General features: G+C 48.4%; 1 protein-coding gene across 1 annotated transcript; it reads left to right on the top strand.

The window, feature by feature from the left end:
• Window positions 1–26,111, top strand: PNPLA2 (patatin like phospholipase domain containing 2). The gene is made up of 9 exons (XM_059825743.1): window positions 1–249; window positions 16,696–16,928; window positions 17,115–17,180; window positions 21,241–21,450; window positions 22,391–22,451; window positions 23,391–23,558; window positions 24,009–24,141; window positions 24,865–24,987; window positions 25,845–26,111. Exons 1-9 carry the CDS (start codon window positions 63–65, stop codon window positions 26,107–26,109), a joined length of 1,446 nt encoding a protein of 481 aa, XP_059681726.1. The 5' UTR covers window positions 1–62; the 3' UTR covers window positions 26,110–26,111.

Below are 26,111 nucleotides of genomic sequence, written 5' to 3'. Positions count from 1 at the left end.
CTCCCCGTCGCGGCTCCTTCTTCCACCCCCCCCCCCCCCGCCTTCAGCGGGGCGCAGAGGCCATGTTCCCCCTGGACTCCACCTGGAATATCTCCTTCGCCGGCTGCGGCTTCCTGGGGGTCTACCACATCGGGGTAGCCAGCTGCCTGCAGGAACATGCCCCCTTCCTCGTCGCCAACGCCAGGAAGGTCTATGGCGCCTCAGCCGGGGCGCTCACCGCCACCGCCCTCGTCAGCGGCGCCTGTCTCGGTAAGCGCGGGGCGGGCGGGCTGAGGTGCCGGCGCTGTCACCGCGAGGCCGGCCGGTTGCCGTGGCCGAGCGCGCCTTCGAGTCTTCCCTTCGTCGTTACTCATTTTTTAATTCCAGCAGCGTCGGGGGTGGAAATAGCGCTCCACCTTCCTCCTCGGTCTTCCTAAATGCGCGCGGCGCTTTGTTTTTAAGGCCTTTACCTCAGTATTCACCGCCCTGGTCCCTCGCGGGTGGCTGCGGGCCTCAAGCTGAGGGCCAAGGGGGTGTCGGAGGCCCCTCAGCCCGGTGAGGCGGTGAAGCACGGGTCCAAAACGGGCACCTGGGCCCCGCGGGGTGGAGGGTGGGTGGGTGCGAGTAGGTGCCCGCAGAGGGGCCCGGCGCCATGAGGGTGCCTGACAGTGGGGAGTCAGCGCAGGGCTCTCCTGGTTTTGACCCCCGACCATAGCGACACGGAGTCGTGAGGGCTCGGTTCTTGGGTTTGGCTTGCTTGGACGTAGGCCCGGTGGGGTTGTTGGTGAGGAGAGGAGCCGGCCTCTCGCCGTGGGGGCACCCGCTCTCGGTGGCTGCGAACGGGAGGTGAAGCAGCTGGAGATGGAGATGTCAAGCAGCGTGTTGTATGTACGGATTAGAGCTGAACAGCGTCTCCGAGTAACTAGGAAATCTCTCGTTAGTCTTTCTTAGCATCTTTATTTCTGGAAGCGGGTTATTCCTGGGGGTGTAGGGCACCGGGGGATTTTCTTGCCCTCGCCACTTTAGTTAGGTATTATCTCTGTTTTCAAGTTACAGAAGAAACCTGAAAAAGTTATCTCTGAAGCAGGCACACAATGTAGTCTGTCCCTGCTTAGGGCATGTCTGGGGAACAGCTGGAGAGAGCGGTGTGTGGTGCCTCCTGGTTTTTTGCTGTTTTGAAGTTCAGCTGGTTTGCATATGGGGAAGAAGTCAACAAACATGTGCTAGAGTCTGTACTTGGAAGCTTTTCTTTTATTTTGAGAAGAACAAATGCAGAAAAGATTCTTAAACTTGAAAGGGGAATGTAGTGTGAGAGAATCAGGGATATCTATTTAGCCTCAGAGAATTACGAGCCTTTCCTGGAGCCAAGTGAAACCAGAGCTGTTTACTGCTTGAACTCCTCTCACCTTGACCACAGCTGTCTTTCCACAGCACTCCCTGTTCTTTGGGGACAGGTAAAGTTTTGAGATGTAGCCTTCATGCAGCAAAAGTTAGCTTTCTCTGTGTAGTTAGGTTTGAAGTTCCCCCTCCTTAGTATTTTGTTTACAGAAATGCCCAATGAAGTGTAGCTGTTGCTTCTGGAGCTTGATGGGAAGCTCTTAGCAGCTGTTCAAACTTCAGTCTGGGATCTCAAAGGCTGTAGTCATGCCATGGTGCCAGCTTTTATCATGGACAAGGGAAAAAGCTTCCTCTAATCCCTTCTCCTGCAGGGATCCATTTGCTGATAGCTGCCAGGGACTTGGTTGCTTTACTTGCAGTTGCTTCTGTTGAAGAGGTGGCTGCCCAATTAGTTCCCTAACTTAGATAGTCGCTGTGCTACTCAGAGGTGTGGCACGAACATGAGACAGGCTGGGGGTAGTGTCCAAATCCTTTGCCTTGCTTAGATGCCATTATAGTGCTGAGCAAGTCTGTTATCATGTCTACCTTGTTCTTGCTATTTATATGTCCAGAGCTTCCACAGTGCACTAGGCGTTGCCCTCAGGGAGTTACTCAGCCTGGTAGAGAGCTTTCGGTGAATCAGGATTAAATAGTTTTTCCCACTCTCGATGAGGTACGAAGGAAGGCATGATAAAGAGGACTGAGTTAGGGGCCACCTTATAGGCGGCATTCCCCTCCCTCCTGAAAGAGGGCAAACCATGCTGTTTAAAGCCAGCCAAGCCTTGGATCTTGGGTATTCAAATTCTGTCTTAAATTTGACTTCTCTGGAGATAGTTTTCTTTTCGCTCTGCCTGTGTGGCTGGCACATATCTTGCGTAGAGAGCAGCTCTAAGGCAACAGAGCTGACTCCCAAAAATAAAAGCAAATGGGGTGCTTGGTTGGGGCATGGTATCGCTGCACTTTGTCCCTGTCGTAAACCCTCCTGACAGTGCAGATTCCAGGCTGAGGTTCAGGGGTTAGAATGAAATCATAGGGAAGAAGGGGACGGGGCAGAAGATACAGCTGCAGCCTGTACTAGGAGAGCAGTTCATCCTAGTACAGGCTCTTGCAGGATCCCGAGGATCTGTGTTTGCCGTGCAGCTGGTTTCTGTCTGAGAGTAGGTGTAATAGCCTGTGGGCTTTGACGCTTATGGCAACTGCTGCCTTGCACTGTCTGTTGCCCTGTCCATCAAATTGGAATGCCATATAGTGTCTCTTGATGGATGACAAGCAGAGGGGAATTTTTCAGAAGCCTTGCTTATTTGGCTGTGTGTAGGTAAGGTTAGTGCCTTCATGCATCTGTACTTGGCCCTGAACTCAATGAGACTCTACTGTGCAAAGATAAATACTTCCTGGGGAGGAGTGGAAAAACCTCTTCCTTTGGGGTGTTTCTTTGATTCCAATCCTTTGAGACCCTGATCAGAGAGAACAGAAATTTTCCTGGATGTCAGAGTGGAAGACCCCACTTAGAGGTTTCTTTTCTAGCTTTTTCCTTCTGGCCTTTGCATCTGTTCATCTTGCCTCTGAGCTGATTCTGCCTTCTCTCTGAATTAAGACCACGCTGTCATCATTTGTTTATGGCAGTAAGGCTTTGCTGTGGGCTAACACTGAACTGGAAACCCTGGCCAAATGATCTGCAGCCTTGAGAGTTCACTGTGCACTTCAAAGGCGCTTTTGAGAATACCAAATAGAACAACATTGGGCATCCATATTAGCTAGGCAGAGGACCTTATTTCTAAATAAGAGGCCAGGAGGTACTTATGGTCTGATATGACCTTGCCTAGCTCCTGTTAAGCACTTTATCATTAAGTTGTAGGGATCTTGGATTTATGCTCCAGGGCTACAACAGCGGTACTGTCCCACATCCGAAGTCCTCTCTCCAGCTTTGAGGCTTTTCTGTCCACTGGCATGAAAAAGCATTGCTATTTTTCCACTAGAATAATCTGTGTGGCTATCAAGGTACATCGGGCAAAGCCTCCCGTGTTCACAAGGTACTTGATTGTGCATGCTGCAATGTTGTAGCATGAATCACTTCTTGTCCTGAGGGTTTTCTGGGAAATGGCCTTCTGTCATGCCTGTGTCTTCTCTTGGGGCTTTTGGAGTCCAGCACACCAGGAAATGCACCTTTATATGCCAAGCAACTGAAGTCCTTTTGTGCTGGCTTTGCGGTCTCCTCCTTATGCATACCTCAAATCCTGCAACTTTCACAAGCTCTAGGCTTGGAGCTCTGGGGATGCTTACCTGTCTGAATAAATCGTTAAGTCACTGGGCCTTGATGAGTAAAACTGGCTTACGTGATGTGATGAGACTGTCCTTTTTTCAGTCGCAAGTAATGCTAAAATGCAGCCACTGTCGGATTCTTAAGCCTTTAATACAGAGTAGGGGATGTATTTTTGTTAACGGTCTTGAATCATCTCACTCCGGTGAGCTGTATGGGATTTGGTGTGCTGCTTCAGAAGCATAGCAGCCTGGATGAGTGATGGGATGTGAACCTGTAATCACTGAAAAGCTTGCTTTTGAGCTGATGCTAAGGTCCTGGCCTGGGCTTGTGACTCATAGTTAACCAACAGCATCTCAATTGTCTGTGTAGCATGTGAATATTGTCCTATACAGCTCTCAGATGAGGGTGGGCTGGAACTGCTGAATTGCTTCTTTTTTTGGGGGAAGAGGTGGGTTCTGCTATCAGAGGCAAAGCTGACTGTCAAACCCCCGTCTGTGCGAGTTAGCTGTTCTCCTAAAGCATGAAAATGTCAGCAGAAAATGATAAAGCAAGCTGAGGGGATGCTTCTAGTACTAAGAATATGGGAAGAGGGGCATATATCTGCTAGATTGAGCAGTGTTTGGGGTGTTCTTTGCAGAGCAATTCCTGGGTTGTTTACAGGATTTTTATATTTTTTTTAAACTAGTATCTTAGCCAGGACTCTCTCAGGCTCGACCTGAGATGAGGTAACAGTTATTTGACATTCAGGTTTGCTTGTCAGCTGTCACCATGTGACTACTAAAAAATATGCCGCTGAACTGTAAAGACTTTTTCCATGGGGTAGCAGGAAGAAAAAAACCCAAGCAAACAAACCCTCTTTTACCCTTTGAAATTCAGATAATGAACTATAGCAGCATCTTAATCAAATTTCAGGAGCACAACATTTATGTGCATGCAAAGGCTTAAGGACTGGTCACAGAGGTTATTTTCTCTGTGTGTGTGTGGAGCCTGACACCAAATCCCAGATTGAGAGAGGGAAATAAATCAGCTTAGTCTCTATGGAGTCCACAGAGCAATGCCAGTTTATGCTGGCCAAAGTGTGAATCGTGAAGCTTATCCTAGGGGAAGCATATGTGATGCTGCCTTGTGTGGCTGTGTGAAGAGGTTTATAGATCTCCTCAGGTTCACGAAGGAAAGCTTCGTAGCATCTGTGGCTTCTCAAAACCTGAGTCCCTCCCTGCACAGGAGATTGTCTTTTTTATCTCCTGCAAAGGCCCTAGCTGGGGAAAAAAGCTGTTGAGCTCAGCAGCCCCAGCCCAGTCAGTGGAAGGATAGGCACCCCTACATACATACACGGAGATGTGGATGTAATTCATGGGGAACCTCCTGGCGCTCCCTGGAAGCAGTAAAGCTGCTGCTTCTTTCTCTGGCGGAAAATAGAGGTGGGTGGGGGGATGTTCTGTGCTGACATAGTCGGAAATGTTCACTGGCTTGGTGGAGAAGCTGCTGTGCCTGGATTAGTGCCATCAGCAGTCACAGGGCTGCAGGCTCGGGTGTCCAGATGAGTAAGCTGGCAGCCAAGCAGCCGGAGCACCCTGCAATACCTTTTGCTGGGAAGGAACGAACTTGTTCCTGCTCTCTGCCTGGCTCTAATAAGGAGGTTCCCATGGGGAAAGGTGCTCGTGCAGGCATCTCATTTGATGAGTGCAAGGGAAGCCAAGCAGCCACTTCTAGCAAAAAACATAGTCATAGCAATGCATGTGTTTGTCCTTTTGTCAGCTGACATAGACAGTAGGCGTGCAGAGCAGCTTGGTGCCCAGCTTTGCTCCGTCAGCTGCAGCAGCAGCTGTGCAGTGTCAGTGGCAACAGCACAAGTGGTCTTTGCGTGGTCATTCTCCTGACCCATAATTTCAGCATCCCTCTTGAACTTGTAGCACGTCCAGGCTGTTTCATTTCTTCCTCTTACCTCCAAAACTCTTCAAGGCACCTGCAAGTCCTCCCTATAAAATACGAGAATCTGTTGTGTGTTCTTCAGGGTCCTATGTCTGGTTATTGATTATGTTTGAAAGTTAAGTTTAGTCCTGATAAATCAAAAACCTTCCTCAGATTCCTTGCTCTGTCTTCCAGTTCCAAACTCCTACTGCTGTAGTGGTTACAGCAGCCCTGCCTGCATGTCCAGTAGCGGATGGTGTTTGTTTCCCGTCTGTGAGAGGACCGTGCTGCCTTCTAGCCTGGTGGGCTTGGGAGTGACTGTACTGTGATGCCAGCCCCCTGCTCACTCTGGGCTTCTCTGCGTTTCCCTCTGTGCCCTCCGTGAAGCAGGGATGAAATGTTCACCGGCCTGGCTGGAGAGGATTTACAACTCTGCTGTGCTTGCTTTGTACTGTACTTGAAGAGGACCGTGCAAGGGCTGGAGAAATGGTAATTTGGTTGGCATTCCTTCTTTCCGGAGCTGGAAATGGACAAGCCTTCTAATTCCAGTGCCCTTGCAAAAGCTCGGAAGTCTCCTACTCGCAGGAGCAGTGTGAGCGGGTGACTCCTGTCCACCTTGCTCTCCATGAGGCAAGCCCTGCTGCTAGCTGAATTCCAAACTGGCCACCACTTTCCCATTGAATCCTCTGCACTTCTATGCTTCCGTTGCCTAGCTCTAATACTCGGCCTGTTTCTGTCTGCTAAGTGTTCTGGGACTTGAGGCGAAAGTCAGGATGTGCGTTCAAGAATCTGTGAGTCGAGGGAGCCCATGTATGTGTGTTTGCCTTGGGCTGTCTTCCTTGTCCAGCAGGCATAAGGCACTGGAGAGAGCAAGAGCTGGTGAAAAGGAGGGGTAGAGGAAATGACTCCATGTAGAAGGCCCTAAATAAGTTTATGTTCTTGGGAAAAGGCAGAATGTGTCCTGGAAGTGATAGGGTCTGGGGCAGTAGAAAATCCCTTCCAAGGAGCACATAGAAGGGAGGGAATTAGTGAGCCTGGGAGTGTAGAAAAGATGCTTGAGATTGTTGTAGCTACAAAGGCTGGTGGAAGGGAGGAGAGAGTTTGGCACCTGTGATACAATAGCTGCTTGTGACCGGGCCCAATCCTGTCCTTGGGGTTGTGCTGATCTGCAGTACAGTGTGTCTGGGAGAGCTGCCCTCAGTGTTCCTGGAGGAAGGGACTCTCCCTGGCTGAAAGGCTCTGAACAAGCCAAGCTCCATGCAATCCCAGTGGTGGCAGGTCCGGGCAGGTGGTGTGTGCTTTGTTCTTGGTGCTTGGGATATGTCAGGTGTGGAAGCTGGTAGTTTTAGTAGAACCCAGGGCTTCGTGCTGCCTTTTGGCACTTGCCCAGACCTGAAATTGTGCTTTCTGGTACAGGCAAAGGCCAAATCTACAGTGATGGCTTCTGTCTGACAAGTCCTCTGGAATCAGGAAGCTTAATGAAGTGTCTTCTGCAGCTGTTTTCCAGGCTTTTGGCCACGCCGTGCCTGGAAGATTTCTTCAGAGAGTGAACCTTTCTCTTCATACACTGCAGTTTGGATGGATACTGGTTTTGGAAGCCTTTTGGGTTAGGATTTAAAGGATTGAATACTATTTTAGCATTGGAGGCTTTGGCAGTGTCTCTGAGCTGCCACTCCTGTGGATTATCCAGTTTAGCATCCTGAAGTAGAGGAGGTGGCATCTGAGGGTGTAAATGAATTGGGGAGCCCTTTACATATGTTAATTACAGGAGCTGCTCATGCCAGCTTCATTGAACAGTGCTGATTCAGGGCTGGGCCTGGCAAGAAAGTTATTCCAGTGTATGGTGGAGCAGGGTGTGGATTCAGGCTGCTGTGGTTATGTCATGCATGGAGAAAGTTAAAGCCCTGTTTCGGAGTGGGCTGTCAGCACAGGGGGAGTTACATTGATTTATCTAGCCCAGTGTTCTTATACAGTGGGATTGGTAAAAACTACTTTATGGGAACAAACTAACTATTTAACTGCTAGCCATACTTCTGCATGCAGAAGAGTTCATTCTGTGCGTGTGAGCTTCAGGTGGCCATCGCTGCATCTGTCTTGCTGCTCTCCTTGCTTGTGCACTGCTCAGCCTTGCAGGAAGGCTCGAGCAGGGGCTCTTCCCTTGCAGGGGTCTGCGCAACCCTCTGCAAGCAGCTCCTGTCCTGTTCACGTGGCTGCTTTCAGAACCTAAATCATCTTGATGCTGGGGGGTTGTGGTTGGGGGAGTGCTGCTGACGTCCATGGAAGGAAGATAACGTCAGTCTCCAGATATTCTTGTGTCGTGGCTCCCAAGGAATGCAACCTGCCTCACGGTCTGACTGAAGATGCTTTCCAAATAAGCTTCATCATCAGAATGAGATTCCTTCTAGAACAAAATGCCCATGCGTCTTCTGAGGACTGCTTTGGAACGAAGCTTCTCATTCTTGCTTCCTTGCTGGTTAGCAGGCTGTGCTCATGCCACGGCTACTGGGGAAAAGTTCGGGGGGTGTAAGGTGACACTGAACGTGCCTGTGTGAGATGGAAGGGCAAAGCGGACACAGCAAGCAGTGTGCTCACAGGTGCACGGGACGTGCTTGGCATGGATTGGAGCAGTTGGTTAGCTGTGCAAGCATGAGGGAGCTGGGCACGATGCAGGCTGAGGGCCAGGGGAGGACTGCAGAGGTATTCCTTTCATTCTGTGCCAGGGCGAGACAGTGCTCTAGCAGCCATGCAAGTGTACAGTGAGAAAGGGCAGGGGAGAAGGAAGACAGGCTGCCCTTTTCTGCGTGATGGAGCCATCCATGTCTGTGGTAACATCTCTGGTGAACAATGCAGGAGAGCATTTAGCAGGTGTTGGACTGAAAGCCACCAAAAGCTGTGTGTGGGCCTTGCTTTAGTGTGTGATAAAGCTGAAGTGATGCTGGCATGGCAGCTATTTCTTCAGTCTCTGTGAACAGAAATGATGGCTGCTCGCTCCACTTTGTCTTCATCAATCTGTGATGCAGGTGCCTGGCAAAGGTTTCTACTGTCCCGTTAGCACTGGTCTCTCTTCTTCCAAAGCATCTTACCTCTGGTGACACCTCCACTGCGAAGTGGAAACAGTACGCTCTTTTCTAGGTGTGTGGTGCCATCCTGCAAACCGACCCTGGGAAATGAGTGTGGAGGGTGTGTATGTAACATTGTGCATGTGGGCGAGACTTGATCCTTCTGCACCAGTTCCTGTTCAGAATAACAACCGCTGGAGGCTTTGTGTCAGTGGTTTTCACTCGCACGAATAAAGCAAGAGTTAGATGTGGTTCCACTTCTGCCTTTCTGCAGGACAGCGGAAAAAGGCAGTTTTGCATTACTACAGCATGTTTTCAGTCCGTTTCTCTCTCCCACTAGCTTTCTCTCGCTGAGTACTTGCTTTTAAAAAGTGACCCAAACCCCAGCATTGCTCTGGCTCAGTGAGCAGCAGGGATCCGAGCTGCACCTTCTCTTAGTCTGCGAGTACCCTTTTCTTGTCACCCCATGCAATTTGCATTGCACTGTAGCGCTGGTAGGGATTGATGGATGGATGAGGACAAGATATGGCTTTCAGTACAGCTTGCCTGCAGTCCTGAGCAACTTTTCCTTTTCATGTGCTGTTATACCATTTAATTTCTCTCTAATGTGATGAACAGAAATGCAGCATTAAGCCTCGTATTAGGGAATTACAGTGGAGAAAGATTAGGCTAGTGGGAATTGCTGTTGTGGTTGTGACAGAATGATCCTGCCTGAACTGAGCTGCCTCTTGGCTTTCCTAGTGATTGTTTCCCAGGAGCAGCTGTGCTGTTTTCTGATTCATGTTACGAGAGTAAATGCTCCAGTCCTGGCTGCAGAAACAAAGCAGGCCTCACTTGCGGAACTTCAGTCGCCCGGTGAGGCTTTGGCTACATTAAGTCTGGTGCAAAGGTTTAGCTTAGAGACGTAATCAAGCCTGGCAGATCTTGTGCCCGTTCTCCCAAAGCCTTTTTGCTTCTGTACAAAGCAGAGCAACCTGCCTTAAGGTGAGATGAGGTATGGATTGCGCATCTGCACTTCGGCTTGCACGAGGGTGCTACCCTGTAGATGCCAGTGGGTGGACAGGCAGGCAACAGGCACTGTGGGCTGCCTGGTGAGCTGCTCTGTGCAAGAGGAAGAAACTGGAGCAACTTAAAAGCAGATCTGCTCCCCACATCCAGGATGTGGCAATAGTTCTGGTTCATCTGTTAACTGGTATCCAGAGCACACAAAATAACCATCTCTTTTGGCTTGAAGGGGAAAAATGGCTCTTTTTGGTTTGGCTTTATTTGAATAGATAAAGTGACCAACAGCTTTTGCTTTTTCCCCAAATTTTACTTGAAATAGAAAAGTAAACATCTTGGGGACAAACACATTAATAAGAGGGAGGCTTCTGGCTCTGAAACAGTTGCAGGTGACTTGGATTTACTTAGCCTTCCTGCCACAGGCTGTGTCTTGGCACTGTTTGTGTCTAGACTTTTGCAATGCTGAGTACTGAGAATCTGAGCCAGAAAGTGTTGTGGGCTGAGCCCTTCCTTCAGCATCTGCCTCTGGCTGCCAGAGCTGGCCCTACCTGAAAAGCTGTTTCTTCCTCTCGGTGTTTCCACTGCCCCACCTATAAGGTCAGAATAGCTGTTGCTTACCATAGTCTGATAGGGATCCCTAAGAGTTACTCCGATAGGGTCTGTATCGGTGCCCCTCGCTCTTGAGCAAAGGGGGAGAAAGACCATTATTTACAGCAGGCCAGGCTTCCTAAGACATCTCCTTTGCAAAATCGTTTGCTTGTTGAGCTTGGGTTAAATCCCTGGACACAGCCCCTGATGGGAAGGGCTCCTTGCCACAGGGAACAGCCGGTCAAGCAGTAGGGCTGTCTGCACGCTGAGCGGGTGTGTGTTATGGGGGGAGTTGTGCTTGCTGCCTGTGTGTTGCCAAAAAAAGAAAAGCTTCCTTCCTGTATCTCTTATCTGCAGCCAAGTCAGCTGAGCTGTTTCTAATCTGATAGCAAAATAGTAGGAGAGAAGGATTGAGTGAAAAAGTTAAAAAAAAAAAAAAAAAAAAATATATATACACACACACACACCTCAGAACAACAAAAATTAGGGAAGTCCCAGAAGAACAGCTTGTTTTGGTACATGGTGTTTCTCAATATTACTGGCTTACAGGAAGATGTGAAAAGAATTGGTGCTTTTAAAGGCTCCACTGCTAGCTGTCATCCCCCAGCCTCAAATATTTCAAAATGACGGTTTTTCTTTGTGTTAAATAGTGGGAATTATACGAATTTTTGGCAAGTGAGGGATAGATAGCTTTTCCACACTGATTGCTTTTAGACATCTGTCTAGGATTCCACACTGAAACTAAAGAGCTGTCATCAGCTGTGGGGTACACCTACCGCTTGAAAATGTCTTATAAAGGCAGATCATAAGACATTGCTCTCACTTGATTTCCTGCTGGCATGAATTTGTCTTTGGGCCCCCCCTTTGACACCCATCTGGCCTTGCTGATAGGCGGTCGGAGAACATCTTGGGTCAGGTTCCCGTTCAGCACAAGTCGGCCTTTGTTAAGCGTAGCTCAGCTGAAGGTCTGTCTGGTTCTTGCTCTCTTGGGGCAATCAGTGGAAACCAGGTTGCTTCAGCGTGACTGTGGGAAGAGGAGCAGAAGTCCAGCCGAGCAGGGGGAATCTTCTAGAAACTGAGGTCAGTGCCCACAAGAATTGGGGTTGTCCTTGGATCACCAGCGCATTGCTATGCACTGTGCCTTGGGGTGAACGAATGGGCACTTTCTCGTGGTCTGAGCTACCTGTGAGGAAGCATCCAATAAAGTTCTTTGTTAATTATTTTCTAGATGTCAGCTTGCAAACTTTTGTTTTGGTGCCTCTTGTTTACAGCTTTATGTTTTGGGGCTGGTGACAGGACTGTGTTATAATTAGGACTGTATCATCTCCTGGGAGAGGCCAGGCAGGAAAAGCATGCGTATTGCTTACTCTCAGTATTCAGAGAAGAGGCAGGTGCAGGAGCTGGGTGTGCTGAGCTGGAGCAGCTTGGGGATTTGTGCCCAGGAAGAGCACAGGACAGCTCTCCCGAAACCTGTGCTCATCATTAGAGATTGGTGTTTAGCTCTGCCATAGGTGAGGTACAGGAACAGCTGAAATAGCAAGGGACAGGCAACCAAGCTAAATTAACCTCGAGGGAGATCATGCTAGTAAATTCTTTCTGACTCATCCTATTCCTAAATTCAAGTCTGGACTGGGATCTACCAATGGGAAATGTGAGAACTCCAGTGAAGCTCAGCAGCTATCTGAGTTGAAAGCAAAGTGTGAAGATCGTAGCTGGGGACTCTTGCAGAGAGCATCAGTGCTGAGCATTGCACAAACGTCACTCTAAGAAATAACTATGCAGAACTTAAGCAGCTCCAGAATGAGGTTCCTGGTTATGGTGCACAGGAGATGGCTCTTCTGAAAATCTTGCAGTCAAAATAGCTTGGTCATGCCATCCCACACTAACAAGGCATTGGGCTCTCCAGGTGCTGGAGGAATGTCAAAAGCACCTGTACTTCTTTCTGCTAGCTGGCTTCCTTTGGGAGCTTTTGGTACCGGTGTGTCTGGGCAGTCTGGAGCCTTAGCTGGGTAATGGGACTGAGGAGAGAGGAGCGGTGCCTCACGTGTTGCTGATGTGTAGGAAGGAGTCCATTTGAATTCTTGTTGGTGCTGAATGAGAAGCAGGTTTAGCAGGGATCTGCACAGTTCCCTGCCTGCTCCATCAGTCCAGGCGAGGTGTGGCATCTGCAGTCTGGGGCGTGAGTTCTCTGTGTGTGCCTGCTAACATCAGGGACAGGAGATGCTGTCCCTGCATCCATCCACTGTCTGTACCATCCTCTGTTCTCCATCCCTGTTGGAAAGCCTTTCCTTGAAGATTGCATCCTGTTTACTGCTGCACCAGCCAGGGAGCAGGAATGTCCCTGGCGCAGAGGGTGATCTTTGCGCTGATGTGGAGCTCTTCCAGAGGGAGCTGTAGTGTCATGGGTGAGCTGCAGTCACAGGAGCTGCTGGGTGGAATGTCCAGAATGCCCCTCTCCCTCTTCAGCCTGATCTGCTCCTATTTTTGTTTTGTGTCTGAGTTTTTTTTTTTTCCACTTGAAATACTTTATGGGTCAGCTGTCCTTTTGCTGGCTGGCAAATGGATATCAGCGTGGTCTAACATCAACAGGTGAGCATCATGGTGCCCTTGGTGCAAAAGCCCTGCCACTGAAGATGTGGGTCTGAAGAGGCCTTTCTTCCCCACTTGCTACCCCTCCTGCCATGGGGTGTTTAACCTTTATGATGGTCCTTATCCTTATGCATTGCAGAGGCTTGAAGTAGCCTTTCTGTTTCATCTTAGAGCTCTTAGCTGTGGTTAAGGGTCTTCCCGGCCACTCGGCTAACGTCAGTTTTGGGTGATTGATCTTCAGCTCTTCTCCTTTTCCAGAGACAGAGGAGTAGCAGGCTGCTGTGGCTTGGAGGTGTGTGTATACAGTTATAAATAGCACATGCTGCTTGAATGCTTTTCGGGTTAGAGAGGGGTAGTTCAGGGGAATGGGCCTTCTGAGTAAACAGTGCTGAAGCTTGTGATGGGCCTTAGAGCTACTGCAAGGAGAGCTCAAAGGAACTACCTTCTCTCTTCTTGCTTCTCTTGGGAATGGGTGACCTGTATCCTGTTCTAGGCTTTTAAAAATATATTTCTATATTGTGGTGAGCAGGCGTGCCCAAGAACACAAGGCAGTAGAGACTTAGATACTGGGTTATTTTGGAGTCAAGCATGATTGGTGGGGGTGAAAACCAGTTCAAGAGAATGATCTTGCTATGTCAGTAAGCTAATGTGAAGCTGGCTTGATGTAGCTTGAAAATGGAATGTGAACTAGCGGCTGCCTTCGTCTTTTCCCATGGGTAGCAGTAACTTACCCCTTGTAGCTGCTGCAGAAGGATCACAGGATGAACGAGCAGAGGTGGAGCAGCTGGCTTCCCTTGTCTTGCAAGGGACACAACTGTCTGATGCTCCTTTGCATAATCCCAACTGAAATTCAGATAAGGACGATGGCCCTGCAGTACTCCGACTCATGTATAACAACACCCACTGGGGCGGTGGTGGGGACAGGGAAGAAGGGGGATATGGCTTTTCTAATGAAAATGGAACATTCAACATATATTAATATATAATTTTTAGAGGAGTATTGGCTTAGTAAATCTGTATGAGGAGAAGTGTTGAATTAATTGGTTGGTGGGAGAAGAATTAAATGTTTTCCCAGCAATCAATACCAACTATTAGGGATTGTCTCTGCCCCTTGGTACGTACCTCAGTAGGGAAGAAGAACTTAATTTAGCTTTTTCACATGACCCTGTGTCCAGAGTCACCAGATCCATCAAAAAACAGGGGAAACTTTTTTTTGTGGACTGGTATTGGCACTGAACTAGTCCTAGTAATAATTGACACCTTGTGGCTGACCCTTGTAGGACTCTCTTGACCACCTCTCATTCAGCTGCTCCCTCTGGCAGGCTGCGAGCAGAATTTGAGCTGGTTTTCCTGGAATAGCACTTCTGGTAGTAATGGGATTAAAACACTCTCACCTCTTCTCTCTCCTCGCAAATGTATTTCCAAGAGGGCTTGTCATCTGTCATGGATCTAGCTGTGTAAACCTGGTTCCTTTGGCTGAACTCTCAGCTAGCCCTATTTCCAGGAAAGCTGGTGGTGCTGCAGATCACCCTGTGCCTGTCTCTTCCCACAGAGCCGTTCTGCACCCAGCTTTGGTGGAAGTGAGCCAGCAAGTCCAACAGAATCACAGCTGCCCTCAAATTGAAATACCTCAGAAGCTCTTGCGTGCATGCACACATGTATAAAACAAACAACCAACCCCCCAAAACCCCAAACACTCAAAGTATTCAAAGAATGAAATTGCTAATTAGCAATAATTCTTGTTTTGTCCTCTGTTCTTCTCTGTCGTCCCCCCCCCGCCTCACTTGGCTGTGAAATGGTGACAGAGCAGGCAGCTGCAACTGAAGTGTCCCCTCGGTCTGTTTCCTGGCATAGCTGGGATTTTGCTGTTTTGTTTTTCTTAAGCAACTTCCAGCTCACATTTTAGCTCAAACAGGCATAAGCTCTATTTAATTGCAGTTGTTTTCAGTATTGCTATCAAATCTTCCTGCACACTGAGATGCCAAGTCTGAAAGCATCATTTTCTAAGCACTATCTCTTGGGTGACACCCCTGCCCCCCAGCATGGCCTTTGCACGCAGGGTGTCTCCTCATGTCTGCATGCTCACCACCCACCCTCCCATTGGGTTTTTCAGCTGAGCCATCAACTCTGTGCAGTGGAGTGTCCTGGGGTTGTGTGGCCAAGGTGCTCAGCTGGGATGCATTCAGTTTTTGGCTCTGCTGCAGATTCTCTGTGTGTCTCCTTCCCCTGTCAGATGTGAAAGTGTCTTAGGGAGCGTTATGAGTGCTAATGTCATGGTGCTGATAAAATGTAATTTCTCTGAGGCTGACTTCCTTCATGTTGGGAAGGATGTTGAACCATGTGGCTACTATCTGGAACAGGCTGGGCTCAATGGCTTACTGCTAATTGAGTAAGTAAGATCAGAATTAGACTGCTAAACATTGCTCTAGGACAGAGCAAAAGACTGGGATTATAGTGCTAAAAATTGCTTCAGAGGGGGGAACTTGGATTTTCTGTTAAGTTGCTACCTCACAGTGCCTAAAATCCTGACCCCAGAGTCGCTGGTCACGTTCAAGGGTCCAGTTCTGTGTGTGCTTGTGCTACTGGTGTTGATGGGTTTCCTAAGCACAGAATTGCATTCCCAGGCTGTGTTGATGGAAAACATGTTGCTACCACATGTGTCTTGCAAAAGAGTGGGATGTGTCAATACAGCATTGAGCATATTGTTGCTCTTACCTCCATTGTATTTATTAACTTGGGTCTAACTTGGGTTCTTTCATTCTGCAATTGCAAGACTGGGTGGAAGAGCAAAATGGAAGGATTTCCACTTGGCTTGAACTGATAGTCTTTCTCCAGGAACTGAACTTCAGTTTGATTTGCGAGAAGTCTTGATTTGTGAAAGCATGTCTCTTTTTCTCCTGGTTTCTTTAATTCTTCCCACGTGTATATTCCCGATACCCCTGGGAGTGCAGTGGTTGCCGGCTACTCAGAGGAATGTATGTCACCATGGCTAGGAGATGCGTGTGGAAGCAGCAGTCAGTGTGTGCAAAGGGCAGCATGCCGGGTGCCGAGGGTTTGGCTTGGGTTGATGTTTTTGTTTTGTTTTCTCCCATCCCGCCTTTCCCACTGCAGAGTCCCGATGCTCTTGCCAGATCGGGCTCCTAGTGACCATGAGATAGTGGGCTTAGCAGATGCCTTCCCTTCTGTGCAGATGGGATGTCTCTTTTCCTCCAAACCCAGCTGGGTCGCTGTGTGAAAGGGTAAAGCAGACATGCCTTTGTGACTCCTGCTTGCCATCAGGGCCTAGTTTAGTGCTGTGGAGCTGGACACGGAAGGGACGGGACACCAAAGACACTTGCAGGTGGCACAAAGTCACTCATTCCCTAATGGAACAGTGTCTGTCTTGCTCACCTGAGATGCGGCTGACATTCACAGCAGAGCTGTGATCGTTTAGCTACAAAGCACCGACATTCCTATTTACTGGCACTTTTGCTTACAGGCAGATTACTTTTTTCCATGTCAGAAAAAAGATGCTTACTAGAAAAATTTTAGTGGAAGATGTTCTGAAATGGATTTAGCCGTAAGCTCAAAGCTGTTAAAGTATCTTCCTTGTTTTCTTTGTTAGTCTGTGTTTTCACCAGCCCTGTATTGGCCAGTGAAACAGGATCTACTGAAAAGTGTGAGGCCTTAGCCAGATGCCTGTCAGCTTCCTTGACTTGGTAAAACATATGTAAGATGAGGGTAGATCTTTACGATGAGGGCCAAGACAGTGAACTTCCATGACTTCTATAACACTGTCCATAATAACCTAAGATGAGAGGCTATATATTAGCCAGTGAGGAGCAACTTCTGAGTAAAGCTGCGAATTAGGCTTTTCTGTGCCTTATTTTGTAAAGGAGAAGGCTGGTTTTGCTAGGATTTCATGGTGCATTTTTCTTTCTCTCGTTGCAGGTGAGGCTGGTGCCAGCATTATTCGAGTGTCAAAAGAAGCCCGGAAGAGGTTCTTGGGCCCACTCCACCCATCTTTCAACCTGGTGAAGATCATTCGGATCTGCCTGTCCAAGACCGTGCCAGAGAATGGGCATGAAGTTGCAGCAGGACGTTTGGGTATTTCCCTGACACGGGTCTCTGATGGAGAAAACGTGATACTGTCAGACTTCAATTCCAAGGAGGAGCTGATCCAGGTGAACGGAAACTTTTTGCAGAGGGCTAGACAGGAACTGCATGCAGTTTTGTTTCGCCTTGGTCTCCAAGCGTCCTTAGCAATGGTGTATAACTGTCAGCACATGCCAGTGTGGTGTTCTGAGGAGAGTAACAGGTTCAGTAGGCTTTGGTCTGCTTTTTACATTCTGGATCTCTTTCTCCCTCAGGCCTGTGTCTGCAGCACCTTTATCCCTGTCTACTGTGGGCTGATACCTCCGACCTTGCGTGGAGTGGTAAGTAAGACTCTAAGATGCTCCTTCATTAAATCATGTACTAATGAATAAGAAGGCAGAAATGCTGGTACTCAATTTTGGCAGTCTTATTGCCTGTCTGCTGGCAGCAAATAGCCTGAAGAGGCACAAGAAATTCCCAAATGAACAACTTGGAACAGTGGATGTGCCTTCTTTCTGCTGCTGCCTGCAGTTGGCTATAGATGTCCCAAAGACTAGAGGATTTGACATGATAGTAATATATAGCAATCTGGGCAAGTGCTGGCTGACTTAGCAGATGGTTCACCTGGCTGCTTGGTACAATGCTCTCCGTCACTGAGGCTCCAACCCTCCGTGTGTGGAAAGAACTTGGGTCCAGGATAGAAGTCATAAGTTTAGTTCCTCTCCCATGTGCCTGACACTTTCTGCGAGGTTTTAACTGGTGGTGCTGATACCAGACCTCTTTTCCGTGGAGTTCTTCCCGTCCTTTGTCTGAGAATAATATTATTCTGCCTGCTAGAACTTTCTTTAACGTCCTGTCCATGGCTGTCCAGAGTAGTTTCTCCCTTCTGTATTTACATGTTAGAAACGAAAACATTTGGAAGCTGCGCAGAGCTGGAGTGTGTCTGAATATTGCAGTCATGCTTAAGGGCCTCAGTTGAGCTTGGACTCCCCTTGTGCTACATAGGTTAATGTGCACATTAAAAGGCAGTTTGTAAACTGAATAGTCAAAAGGGAGAGGGAGAACTGCTATTAATGTATGTGTGCCCTGGTTTCCCATAAGTGACCTGACCAAGATGCCTCAGCCTGTCAGAGGACGGCATCAAATCTGCTCCCACTTCTACCTGTGTCCTAAAAGTGAGGTCAGTTTTGCTCCTGCATAGTATACAACTTGGCTGGTTTTGTCTTGTGCAAGCGTGTTGGGCAGGGAAATGACCGAGAAGAAATGTCCAAAGTTCAGCCCTTCAGCGAACTGACAGAATCATAATGGCTTGGTGTTTGCTCAACAACTGCAGGCAGGGTTTTTGTCCCACAGCTGGTGGGAGCATAACAGTGGCTCTTGCCTGACACCTCTTTGGGGCTAGTTGAGGTCAGTGTGAATCAGGCAAAATCTCAAAATTCCAAAACCGTGTACAGCATCAGGGTTTCTGGAATGTGCAGCTGCCCTGGCACGCTGAGGGATGACTTCTCATGTCAAGATTGCTCATGGGGAAAGTGGGGAGGGAATATGTGAGATGAAGAAATTAAATCCTACCTCTTCCCCAGAAAATCATGGCTCTTTGTGTCTCTGAAGAGGGACTGGCGAGGGGAAAGGTTAAATTAGGTTGGGTATGAGCCTGGGAAAAGGCTTTGAAACTGGACTGCATGATTCCTAGCATGGCTGCGATGACTGTATTTGCCACAGGACAGACTGACAGGCCTGGTATGAGGACCAGTTTTCAAGGCAATATAATTGTGTGCAAGGTGTAAAATCCGTATTCTGCCTTCCTCCTAATCTTTTTCCAGTGATTGCTTCTCTGAGCTCTGGTAGCCCCATGGAGTGGATGATGAAGATGGGTGGGAGGAGGAAAAAAAATAATTCTCAAATAGTGAGAAATGGAAGGGTCAATAACTGTCCTGTCAACACATGTGCTAGCTGTGAACCGTCTGTGGCACACAGGCAAGATGAACCCCTAACAAGGGTCAAAAAGCTAGTTGTCAGCTGCTGTGAGTGAGGGGCCCTGTGAGGGGGAGGACATGATAAGGGAATGGAACTGAGCACCCCAGAGTTGACCCCAGTCCATAAACTGTCCCCAAAAGCTGTTGCTGCTGCTCATGCCTGAAGGCAGCTGGGGGCTCCAGCCTGTGGCTTTGTGCGGGAGATTGGACAGTCCTTAGTCTTAGGTCGCTGGAGGGTCAGGCAAATCCAAAGAAGTGGCAGCTGATCTTGAGTAAGGAACGGTAATCGGCATTGCTTGGGAATGGTGACCCAGAGAGTGGGGTCTGCATGTGTATTTCTAGACTTCCATGCGGTGAGAAGGTTTTGCCTGTCAGCCTTCTGTTTAGTTAAGCCTTCTTTCTAATGGCATCCATTCACTCATGCTGCCACCCTCAGGGAAACGTATGTTTCTGCATCCTTACTGCAAAACCAGTGCTGTCTTAGCTAAGTGGCCAAAACACAACTCCATCTTTTTTTAAACAAAGTGGGTGTCTGGCACTGTGCCGCCTGCTTTGCTCTGTCCTCTTCCCACTCAGCCTGTCATGGTCTCATCCTTGCAGAGGGAGTCAGCCAGGCGTCTCCAGCTCCTTGTGCCTTGTCTGGCTTTCAGTGGAGCAGCTTCGGGGAGATGATGACAATGATAGTTTGCTATGGCTGCTTTGGACTTAGGGAAAACTGATGCCCACTTTAAAAGGGGGCAAGGGTTCAATTGATTTCTTTGGCACCTCTGTTGTCTAGAAAGCATCCTGTAAGCAAGCTGAGTGTTCCTGTTTCCAACAGGGTGTACTTTTCCTTGAGTTTAATCTATCCCATCCTTCTACTTTCTTTACTGCCAAACCCAGGTGGTGCAGGAGTCACAAACTATGTCTGTCTTGATACTGTGTTTGGTGAATGCCTGACATGAGGATGAAATGCCCAGCGCTGTGAGTTAGTGCTGCTGTAGCCTACAACTATAGTCACAAGCCATCTCCCTTTAATCTGTAGGCTGTAAGCAGAGGTAGCCCCAAAGTTTAGTTTGCCCCCCAAGAAACCCACTGTGCAGTCCACCTTGACCCTGTTGCCTTGATGGGAGCTGGATTCCTATAGTTGAATTTGATTGCTTTCAGCGCAAGAGCCTGTGAACTGTTCCCAGGCTCAGGGAAGCTGCTTGAAGAGGTGTCTGCGGATCTTCCATCCAGAGCAAGAGAGAACAAAGTGCAAAGCACCCTCCAGGCAAAGCAGCCGGCATTTTCCTAGGCATTGTGCAGCAAAAAACCAATGTCAGTAGTCAGTCTGCCTGTGAGACGAGGCAAAGCATGATGCAAAATGGAGTACCTCCTCTTCTGATCAGTATTTCCATCCTCTGCCTGGGTTCAGCCTCTGTCAGCTCAGCTCCTCACCTAGCAGATGTTACGTGAAAGATGTTACAGCTGCTGCGTATGGGGCTGTGTAGCTCCTGATGATGATTTGCATTTGAACCTGTCCAAAGGGAGGGGTTCCAGGCAGCAAATGGCAGGATCAACCCTGATACAAAATCAGCAGGAATCTTCTGTAAGTGAGGTTCACAAGACCGTGAGTTGTTACTCTGCAAAGGTCTCAAACTTCCTGCCCTTCTGACTTGACCAACATGTCCCCTTCTTTTTATCTGCTGCATGTTGCTTGTTCTGCCAAAGGCCTGTGATAGGGATTGTCTGGCTCACTCCTCGTGCAATTATGGTACTTCAAAGAATACTTTGAATTGAGTACATGCTACTGGGGTTGCCCTTCCTGCAAGGGTGACGCAAATGTATTTATGGTACATATGTACAGAACACTCTCTGATAAGAGAGAGACTGTTAGGAACAAAACCCAAGTCCCTTGTACACTATTATCACACCACTGCAAGTAGATTCCCAATGTGTATGCGTGTGTTGGGATTGCTGCTTGATAAGCCTGCTAGCAACAAGGTTTTACTCTTAGTTTAACTCTTAGTTTACTCATAGTCCACCAGTGGGGACCCGTGTCTGAGCTTATTTTCTTTAAACACAAGTGAAAAATGGCACAATGTCACAGTGTGGCAGCTTAGATGAGTGCTAATTTGCACTGGAGGTTGTGGTTGGTGTGTCGTATTACTTAATTGGACAGCAGTCAAACCCCATAGGAGATGTAAGTCAGCAGTCACACGAGTGAATATGCCTTTCTCATTGAACCCTTGTGAGCAACACACAACCGTAGGAAGAAAGGCACATAACAAAAGGATATTATAGACAACATCGCGGTGCTGTCACTGGTTTTGACTCCTCCAGTGCTGGTGGATGTACTCCATTCTCTTCCCAAGTTGTTGGCACAAATATGAGCAGGGACACAGTAAAAAAGCTGCTTGATCAGTTACGAGACTGAAGAGTGCTTCATTTGTCTTGATTTCAGAGATATGTTGATGGAGGGATTTCTGACAACTTGCCCCGATATGAGCTGAAGAACACAATCACTGTGTCTCCATTCTCAGGAGAGAGTGATATCTGTCCACGGGACAGTTCCACAAACATGCATGAGCTGAGAGTCACCAATACAAGCATCCAGTTCAACCTTCGCAACCTTTACCGCCTCTCAAAGGCCCTGTTTCCTCCGGAGCCGCAGGTGAGTTTCCTGGCAGCACCAGAACTTGGGGACAGTAGGTGGGCACTGGCTATACTGTGCACTTCAGCAGAAGAAGATTCCAGACACTGTTAGTTTTGTATCTTTTTGTTTGTCTGTTTTTTAACCTTGACATTAGCAACCCAGTGACTTGGCAAACCTTGACCATCTGCACAAGGTCGTATAGGTCGCTTGATTTTCTTTTGCTACTGGGAGATCTGGAACTTAGGTGGCAGCAGTTGCTTGGAAAGTATTCCCAGAGTATGTGGCTCTCTAGACTGGCGTTTGCCAGGAAGTCAGGCTTGCTTGTAAACAAGGATGTGTCAGCCATTGGAACCAATGTGCTCTTACGTTTAAGGTCAGGACAGAGCTGCCAGCCTGAAGCCGGTGACTGTGTCCTAAAAAGTGCCAGTAGAGCAGGTGGCACTGCAAACAGCTTTGCGTGCTTCTGAGTAAACACAGCCTCAGATAGCCCTGGCATTTGGGCATAATAAGCATGCATTCATGTGCTATATTACTTGGATAAGACTTTCCCTGGCCTCTCTCTAGTCTTAGCTGGCTTTGTCTGCAAATGCAGTGGCCCTTCCTGGCATCTGTTGGGAGGTATTCTGGGCTGCTTGTTAGAGTGACTCGCTGAAGGCTGCTCACAGCAGCATCAGCTCTAGATGGGGAAATGAGGTGGCTGCAACTCTAAGGCTGTGCTTAGGGAGGATTCCGGATGTCCCTTCCAATCTGATTTATCCCATAATTCCCATATCAGTGTATTCATGTTAAACCTCCCATTCCTGCTCAAAACCTGGGAAGAGCTGGCAAGGATGAGGCTTGTCCTTGGGGTAGCTCAGGAGTCAGGAGAATTCCTCTAAAGCCAGCACTGAGCTGGGTGTTTGCTAGGCTTAGCCAGACACTCTCCAAATGACTTGCTCTTGCCTTCCTCTGCCCACAGGTGCTGCGGGATATGTGCAAGCAGGGCTATCGGGATGCACTGCACTTCCTGAAGAAGAATGGTAAGACACTGGGTGTTTGTAGGGCACTGACTTGCCTTTTCTGCACCAGGCTTGGTGGCTTGGTTTTGGGGATAGCCAGCAGTGTCTATGAAAGGTGGAAGGGCAGAATTGAGCTGTGCCTCACATATCGGAACATGGAATTTCCATTAATAAGTCTATTTTAGCACTTCAGGAAGCAGAGGTGGGAGTGGACACCTTTCCAGTGCAATGCAGAAGGACTCTAACCAGTCTGATACCAGAGTGGTGGCTTTGGCACATCTGAGTGTGAAGCTACTTAGCACGTGCTCAGTGCTACACCAACACAGCTGTTAGGCACCAGTGCCATTTGGATGTCCTGCAGATACCCTACTCCATTTTATGTGCAGCTGTAGGGTATGTCTAATGTGGCACAGCAGTGCAGAGTGGAGGCATGCCCTCAGCAACCCCAGTGCCTGGCAGTTGGATGCTACTATTTCACTCTCTTCTATGTGCAACTGCTGGACTTTGTCTCCAGCTGTTGTAGCAGGTTAAGTGTGTGTTTGATGCCACCTAGTGTCGATTTATAGCAGATCAAGCACACTTGTTTGCTCTGTGATGTGTACCATACTGGGATAAGAGCAGTCACACAGCTGTGTTTGTGGATTAGGCTGCAGGAGGGAAATCTCACCTGCAAGATTGGTGACTGGCAGATTATAGTAACAAAACACTGCCAAACAGCACCCTGCAGTACTTACAGGAGAAAAGTTAGAATTTCTGGTGGGGAAAGAGAGGATGATCTTGAAGCAGCAAGGTTTCTAACTCATTGTGGTAAGCATTACAATAGATGTAAGTTAAAGGGGCTGGGTATGATGTCTGTTTGTCTGGGGGTGGTTAGGGTGAAGTGAGGGCTAACACTCTAAAGGCCAAGCAAGGCAGAGCAGCTAGTTTGTATCATCCTTACAGTATGACTTCTCTTCTCAGGTCTCCTTCATCGTCCAAGTCCTGCCCATCCTCTCCTTGCTATAGAAGCCCCCCCAGAAGAGAAAAAAGAGGAAGAAACAGAAGCTGAGGACCAAGTAGAGGACAATACTGCCCTTGCTGTTGTTGAAGAGCACATCTTCGAACACTTGCCTCCCAGACTGAACCAGGGTATGATCCAAAGGGAGAGAGCCCAGGCAATCTTCTTGTGCTGCCTGGTTCACTTCAGAGGATTATTGGGATGTGGGTGTTGCTCGTGGCTAGGCTTGGCCGTACCCGGGGATTGAACTGGCATCCGCTGATGGTTAGATGGAGCTGGGGACTCTTAGAAAAAGTTCTGGTTTACCCTGTGGAGGCTGAGTTGGGAAAGGGTGACTCGTTTGAGTGTTCTGCATGGTAAGGAGAAGAGGGAATCTTGATGCTCACTCCTTTGGGAGTCTGAGAAAGCAAAAAGCTGCTGGTCTCAGCTGTGCTCAGAGAATTACTACCCTGAGCAAGACTTCCTTAAGGAAGTGGAAGGTGGAGAGGGGAGATGTCAGGCTGGGTAACTTCCAGGGTATGGCAAAGAAAGGGATAGTCCCATTCCGGGGGGGATTCAGCCGTGTTCTCTTCTGTCTTCAGCTCTTCTGGAGGCTTGTGCTGAAAGAAGAAGTTTCTTGACTGGTATCACCAACATGCTGCCCATACGTGTGGCCACAGCAATGATGGTCCCCTATATGCTGCCTCTGGAGTCTGCAGTTTCCTTCACTGTCAGGTAGGCCTTTGACTGGTTTCCCTCAGTGTTTTTCTTCCCAGTGCAACCAAGTGTTTGGTGTAGCTGGTAGAGCACGATTGGACAGAGAGTAGAATACTTTCTAAGAGGAAAGAGTTCCTGCCACTTACCAGGCATATTAAAAAAAAATAAAATTTCCTACCTTCACGTGCCATTTAGCTACAGCCAGTAATTCCAGCTTGAAGAAAGATGGCTGTGTGCTGGAACTTGCCCTAGAAAATGGTGATAAATTTTGGAGTCTGGAGAGAGACTTCTGAACTGGGAGTGCAGGGATGAAAGTAGGAACCACACAAGAGGTGGTTCCCCTCTGGACTAAGGGGTAGAGTAATCCCAGCCATTTCCAGCTCTACAGTTACAGGGCTGGGAAGACAGGTCTGTCAGACTGGTGCTTAATACAAAGTACCCCATGAAAAGTTTCTGGAAGGAGATAGTTTGTGATAGGAAGGCTTGGGGAAAAACACTTCAAATCTGAAAATGGATGAAAAACATGGGAAGTGCAGACACAAAATGTAGAGAGTAAGTTCCTGGGCTGTTCTCATCCTTCACAGCTTCTCCCCCTTAATTCTGTGAATGATAGTGTAAATGGCTCTTATTGCATTTGTCACTAAAAATAATGAGTGACCATTGATAGGAGGCACAACTGGCATTATTTCCATCCTGTCTTTTGTGTGGCCCAACTAATGGTTGTCTCCTGTCTCTTCCCAGGTTGCTGGAATGGCTCCCAGATATCCCTGAGGATATTAGATGGATGAGGGAGCAGATGACTGAAATCTGCAACTATCTTGTGAAGAAAGCCAAGAAGAAACTGGGCAGCCATCTTTCAGCCAGGTATGGCTGCTTTCCTCCACAGCACTATTCTGCAGGAGCCCTCCATTTCCCCTTCCACTTTGACTTCTGCAGCCTCTACTCCATTGGCACAGAGCAAGTAAGGCACAAATTGACCAGAAGGATTTACTGCCCTACCTAAAATGCAAATCTGGTCCGTGGTGTCTTGGCTTCATCAACTGTTGGGGTAGACTCAGCACATGGTCTACTTCCTTCTTCCCATTACAGGGCAGACCCTGTAACGAAGCTGTTAATATAGCAATAGAGCAGAAAATGTAAGCCTAATTAAAACAATAGGCTAGCTTATTCCATGCTCCCTGTAGAAGACGGAGGTGCTTATCTGTGTGGCATTTGCTGGCCCAGAGTCCCCGAAAGTTCCTTCCAAGGGGTACTTGCATTCAAATGACCTTTTCTGCCTCGAGATCTAGGCCTAGTTAAGGGTGAGGGAGGCACTACGGTGGCCAGGAAACACCAGAGGGTTTCCAAATAAGACAGAGTGCTTTGGGCCTGTGTGTGTGTGTCTGTGCTTCTGAACTGAACTCCCTGCAGTAGGCCATGGCTTGAGGCTGAGGCAAGACTGTGTTGCTTGGATGAGGACAGGAAACTGTGTATTACAGTAGTAGGCAGAGAGTCCCAGCTGTGATTCAGATCCTAGTACAACGGGGTGGTTCTTACCCACGAGAGCTCATGGTCTGAATAATCAAGAGATGTGAGGGGGGAAGAGGACACACATGCAGACTTTTCACTAAGATCATGCAGTCAGTGGTAGAACAAAATAGCTCTGTGGTTCTGGAGCTCTGGTCTGGTGACCTGCTCAAGTCTTCCCACGTACTGATTCTTGGCATGTGTTTGCCTTTCAGGCTTTACTACCACCTTGAGCTTGGAGGGCCCCAGAGCCTGCCAATTTCTTCCGCACCAGCTTGCGGTGAAGCGCTGCCTATGTGGATGAGAAGCAACCGTTCCCTGTCTGATGTCATGATGAAGTGGGAGGAGTACCAGCGCCAGCTCATGCTGGGCTTACTCTGCATCAATGTGGACATGCAGGCCTCCCTCTTCCCTCGGGAAGGGTTTCAGATAAAGCTTCCGCCTCTAGACTGTGCAAAAGAGTGCCTGCCACTCTTCTGAGC

Source organism: Gavia stellata, chromosome 17 (assembly GCF_030936135.1).
Source record: "Gavia stellata isolate bGavSte3 chromosome 17, bGavSte3.hap2, whole genome shotgun sequence".
Taxonomy (NCBI): Eukaryota; Metazoa; Chordata; class Aves; order Gaviiformes; family Gaviidae; genus Gavia; species Gavia stellata.
Note: the sequence above shows the minus strand (reverse complement) of the source record. Positions and strands in the feature narration are given on the sequence as shown.

Bases quoted from the DNA above. Each gene is read 5' to 3' on its own strand.
- PNPLA2 (XM_059825743.1), top strand. From the start codon at position 63: ATGTTCCCCCTGGACTCCACCTGGAATATCTCCTTCGCCGGCTGCGGC. The intron at 250-16,695 runs GTAAGCGCGGGG...CTCTCGTTGCAG, and splicing joins CGTCAGCGGCGCCTGTCTCG to GTGAGGCTGGTGCCAGCATT. The intron at 17,181-21,240 runs GTAAGTAAGACT...TCTTGATTTCAG, and splicing joins CTCCGACCTTGCGTGGAGTG to AGATATGTTGATGGAGGGAT.